Below are 5,518 nucleotides of genomic sequence, written 5' to 3'. Positions count from 1 at the left end.
ACTATACGGTGAAATAGATGAAAAGGTTAGCTACAAATTGCAAACCATCATCAAGAATCACTAAGAAAATAGAGTCATCATAGGGGGTAAGTAGCGGCGAAGGAGGAGTATGATGAGGAGGAAGTGTTTACAAAAACCATCTCCAAAACGATACAAATCTTTTAGGAGCAGAGTAATTGATATATTTTAAGGGTAACGTGAACCAGAACCCAAACCGATAATTTTGTAATTGATAATGAACGATTTATAATTTTATTAACACATCCCCTTTGTAAGAGACTTCCTCACACAACCGATTTTTCAAGTTTCGGCATGTAGCTGTACATTTTCGATAGTTGCGGTACTTCTTTTCAAGTCATGCATTTTATTGATAAATATTCGGTAAAAGGAAGCGAAGTTATGGATCCTAGCAGTTTTAATCGTGAGTTATTACGTATTTCACGCTAATCCTCAATCTCGCTCTTTTTCATACAACATGATTGATTAAATTGTCGAATATCGATGGGGGTTATAATTTTATCTGAATGATAATTTTGAAAATTAAAATGTACGATTTTCACATGTCACATGTCATCTCTCTTTTCTTGGGCTGCTTTGGAATTTCCCCTCATCTGACGTCGAATCTCGCTTACTTCATGACTTGGATGCATCTGGGATGTCTGCTGCCTCGTTATCTCGGCAATTCGATACTTCTCCGTTGCCTCATCTAGAGTGATGTCGCCTAATTTAATGATCGCATCCATTGTATCATAATCAGTGGAATCTAAAACGATTTTGTCTCGCAAAATCTCGTCCTCCTTTTCAAATTCACAATCCTTTACTAAATTTTTCACGTCGGTTAGAAACATGTCAAATGGTTCACCTTGTTTCTGCTTGCGGGAATAAAACAAAAACCGTGCACGCAGGACATTCTTTTTTGGATTGCAATATTGTTCAAACGCCTTTAGTACGGATCCAATCTTCTTGTCTTCTCCATCTTCAAATTTGAAGGACTCGCTTATTTCTACTGCTTCTGGCCCTATGATGTTTAACAATATTGCTACTTGCCTTTCATCGGTTTGCTTGTTATAAGCTGTGGCTGACATGTAAAGTGGGTATTACACTGAGCGTTTTACCCATGGGCAAGACGCTGACTTTAAACCCACCGGCAAAACGCTGTTTTTAAATCATGATTACATTTACCGTTTTGCATCTAGACTTAACGTGGTGCTCGATGGTGGGAAAGACACAGCGACACCGCTGTCAGTTTTTGAACAGTTGTCACAATGCATGAACGCGAATATGATGATTTGTTAATGTTATATGGTTTATACAGTATTTTAAAATTACGCAAGAAAAGGAAGAAGAAACGCATATGGGTGCGAAAATTTCTGTCTAAACGTGATAAAGTTTCCCATACCACGACAATTTTGCCCGAATTAGAGGCGGATGATTTTCGGAACTATCTTCGTATGGACGAAGATACATATACCCATCTTTTAAGTCTTGTATCCGCGAGGATTCAAAAATGTGACACTCAATTGAGAAAAGCGATCACTGCACATGAGAGACTGACGGCAACGTTGAGGTTTTTGGCGACAGGGAGGAATTACACAGACTTAAAGTTTACGTGTGGAATCTCTCAGCCATCCCTCAGCATTATTATACCAGAAACCTGTGAAGCAATATGTTCTGTCCTACTCAAGGATGTTATAAAGGTGAGAATGTGAGATCGAAATAAAAGATCTTAGGTTTTTATACTTTATTACCAAGGATAGCTAGTCAAAGGAACACAAGTTCTGTTAACAAAATTTTCCATTTTGTCCGCGTGAAACTAAAGTTTGATATTGTGGTTGTGATGTAGATGCTAATTCTAGATATGACGGGTAAGCGGAATGTTCGGTTGAATTTGCATACGATGAGCTTGAACAATTTGAATTTTGATGTATCATAGAAGAATGATGTGGGGTGGGAGTTGGATCAGAATTCCCAGAATAGTTTGGATAATGCGACGAACCTGCCGTGGAACTAGGCGTCGAAAATGTGGATTGTGGGACGGAATTTGGGTTAAATGAAACGGGATAGGGTGAGAGTTCTGGTCCAGATGACATAACGTTGCTTATAGCCGTTACATGATTAGGTGATAGAGTACCTAATTCGGCTGAATATAAAACATCATTTATAAGCTTCTCCACTATGATTCTTTGCCTTTCATTCAACTTTGTAAGTTTTTCGGCCCAGTTCCGTGCAATATGATCATATCGCGTTAGCTGAGGGTCTTGTAGGGGAGGTTGGGAAAAACGTTGTTTTATAATGCCCAATACTTCGTTAGCACTGTCCTTTTCAATAGCACATTTGCGCTTTTGTAGACGCGCTGTCTGTCTGTTTGTCATGGAGGATGATGACGCTACCGAAGATGGAGTACCTGGTGATAATATAACTGGCGACCTTGATCGCATCCCATCTTCAGGGTGTTCAGTGGAAGGTTCGTTGTCATCCTCTTGACTGTTTTTTTCTTCGCTCTATAAACATAAAAATAATTACATGCTACATATCTACTTGGGGTTTGTCGAGATTAACTGATAAGTGTCTTAGTATGTTTATCAATTGCGCTATATTATTGTTTGGTTCATTTCAGTTCCCAAAAACTACTGAAGAATGGGCTTCGGTTGCCTCATTATACGAAGACAGGTGGAACTTTCCCAACTGCCTTGGATCAATTGATGGCAAGCATGTTCGTATCACACCTCCTAAAAACAGTGGTGCTTTCTACAGAAATTATAAGGGCTACGACAGTTTAGTCCTTCTAGCTGTTGTAGATGCGGACTATAAATTTTTGATGGTAGATTTTGGCACAAATGGACGCGTTTCGGATGGAGGCGTTATTGAAAACACCAAATTTTATAAAAAACTTATCGACGGAAAACTCAACCTTCCAAATTGCAGACGAGTTGGTAATCGGGACTTGAAGTATGTATTTGTGGGAGATGAAGCATTCGCGTTGAAAAGTAATTTCATGAAGCCATTTAATGTGAGAGAACTGTCAACTGAAAAGCGAATCTACAATTACCGATTGTCTCGAGCACGACGAGTAGTGGAGAATGTGTTTGGTATATTGGCTTCTCGTTTTCGAATTTTTCACACTGCAATAAATTTGGATTTAAACAATATCGAAAAAGTAGTGATGGCTTCATGTGTTCTACATAATTTTCTCCGTTCTAGATCTGGATGTCAGTATTTACCTAGAGATGCTATCTATTCAGAGGATACTGAAAACGGAACAACACGAACAGGACTGGTGGCAGATGACTCCAACCTCGCCAATTTACAATCAGGACCAAATAGAAATCCTTCAACTGAAGCAAAAGAAGTTAGAGACAATTTTGTTCAATACTTCAACAACGAAGGTGCTGTTCATTTTCAAAATAAGTTTACCTGATTACCAGCTGATTTCAAAATAAATAATTGCACCTTGGTCTATTTTTATTTGTAGTGCTGTACGCATTTGTGTAACAAAGTGTTTCCTTGTAGACCAATACATATTTTCATATATCGTTTCGCGTGAAATATTTACCTCATCCACAGTGGTGATAGATTCCCTCGGAGTTTCTTGATCGTCTAAAAATCGCAAAAGGTCGAAGTACCACAGTTTAGGTTGATACACTTCATCTTCACCAGCTCCAGATTTCAGGGATTGTTTCACTTTTTTATTTTCTTTTCGCCAACAATTTTTTAAAGAATTTATTTTCTTCATAACTATCTCTTTGGTGGCCTCTTTATCAAACCCCTTATACATTTTCAGTACCTCATCCCAAGCCTTTTCTTTTTCTATTCTATTTAAGTATTCGCTACTTTTTATTTTCCAAAGACACGGCATGCTGCGATACAGTCCTATAACTGCAACCAAATTTTCCTTGGTTATCCCCCGTAAATCAGACATTTCAAACTCTGAAATTTTTCCAAATCAGTAAAAATAATTGACACAGAGCATTGTATTACGGATTTATACAAGTAGAAGTTACGATTATGCACAGATATTCATGTTAATTTCTTTACTTGCATAAATCCATCATGGAAAACTTACCGTTACCACTATATGAAATTTACATGCACACGTGCAATAAATAAAAGAAAACTAGCGCTACGAATAACTCAAACACGCAGTCAGCTGATTGTAGGTACATGCGCAAAACAGAAAAAGGCGCCGTTTTGCCCACAAAACCTATCACACTTGCCGTCATATCGCAGCGGCAGCGTAAATTATCCAACAAGTCGGATGTTGCTTGGGTTTGACGATGTCGTCTTACCCACTTAGTTTTGCTCGATTACACTTCAAATTTTGCCGGTGGGTTTGAAGTCAGCGTCTTGCCCATGGGTAAAACGCTCAGTGTAATACCCACTTAAATGTTGAATGCCTTCTTGAATTTCTTCCAGTTTTCGCTCAGGTTACCATTTAAGTTTAATGGTGATGGCATAACGAACATCGCCATTTTTGCACAGTTTACACTCACTTTATTGAACCTTTATTATTCCCAGCCACTCGACATCTCGTTTAGACTTCACTGAATTTACGAACTTTATCGCTTTGCCCACTTTATCGTCTTTACCGACTGCGCCATGTAGTGTATTTTATTATACTTTAATAAAACGCCATCAAACATGTTTCATATACCGCGTCCGTACTCAACCTGCCTTTCTATTCTCCGTGCAGGCCAGGTATTCGTACAGCGCAAGACACATTTATTTATTACAATGGTTGCTTAAAGTGTACCACTGTAGGGGAATATTCTTATGTAACACATTGCAATGTGTTCCCAAGAATTAATTGCCCGAAACGAACAGATGAAGGTTTACACTAGAATGTTTTGCACATTGGAAGGGACTAGAATACAGATGATCCTTTTTATATTACATTGAGATAGTGATTTAAAAACAAACATTTACCACGTGATGTGTATCAACATTTTTTGCTGCTGTTTTGTTCTATTACTATCTGTTCTTCACCAAACTATTTGTCTTTACTTGATGTAGCAAACGATATGCATCACGATTATGTTGAAAGATATATTGATAAATAGTGAAAATTATATTACTAGCAATGTGTACAATTTAGTGCATATTGTTGACGATGTCAAAAAGTTTGGTATTCTGTCAGAAATTAGCGCTTATCCTTTCGAAAACAAATTATACATTATTAAAAATATGTTGCGACAACCTAGGAATGCGTTAGCTCAAGTCGCTAAACGACTACTTGAATTAAGTAGGGTTGAAGTTGATGCACCATGCATTAATCCATCGTTTCCTATTTTGTACAAAGAGAACGATGGTGAAGGAATTGTTTTAAATAACCTTCCAGATGATAAAATTCCAAAGAAATTTTTCTATTAAGTAAACATGCATAAGTTTGTATTAAGTAATGATATAAGAAACAAATGGTTTTTGACTAAAGAAGAAAAAATTGTGTGTGTAAAAAATATTGTACAATACACAATGATGGTTCAATTTCCACTTATGGCTGTAGCTTAAAATATCAAGAAAG

The 5,518-nt window shown here is 37.4% G+C and overlaps 1 protein-coding gene across 1 annotated transcript; it reads left to right on the top strand.

Annotated features, from left to right (window-relative positions):
- The first annotated feature begins 1,348 nt into the window (after nucleotides 1-1,348).
- Nucleotides 1,349-3,440, top strand: LOC116178153 (protein ALP1-like). The gene is made up of 3 exons (XM_031497604.1): nucleotides 1,349-1,697; nucleotides 2,618-3,089; nucleotides 3,202-3,440. Exons 1-3 carry the CDS (start codon nucleotides 1,452-1,454, stop codon nucleotides 3,438-3,440), a joined length of 957 nt encoding a protein of 318 aa, XP_031353464.1. The 5' UTR covers nucleotides 1,349-1,451.
- The last annotated feature ends 2,078 nt before the right edge of the window (nucleotides 3,441-5,518 follow it).

The sequence above is a fragment of the Photinus pyralis genome, unplaced genomic scaffold (genome assembly GCF_008802855.1).
Source record: "Photinus pyralis isolate 1611_PpyrPB1 unplaced genomic scaffold, Ppyr1.3 Ppyr1.4_LG1, whole genome shotgun sequence".
Classification (NCBI taxonomy): domain Eukaryota; kingdom Metazoa; phylum Arthropoda; class Insecta; order Coleoptera; family Lampyridae; genus Photinus; species Photinus pyralis.
This window is presented reverse-complemented; position numbering and strand designations above follow the sequence as displayed.

Coding starts and splice junctions, on each gene's coding strand:
- LOC116178153 (XM_031497604.1), top strand. CDS start 1,452: ATGGACGAAGATACATATACCCATCTTTTAAGTCTTGTATCCGCGAGG. Junction 1,698..2,617: donor TACTCAAGGATGTTATAAAG/GTGAGAATGTGA, acceptor GGTTCATTTCAG/TTCCCAAAAACTACTGAAGA. Junction 3,090..3,201: donor AGTAGTGGAGAATGTGTTTG/GTATATTGGCTT, acceptor TCTCCGTTCTAG/ATCTGGATGTCAGTATTTAC.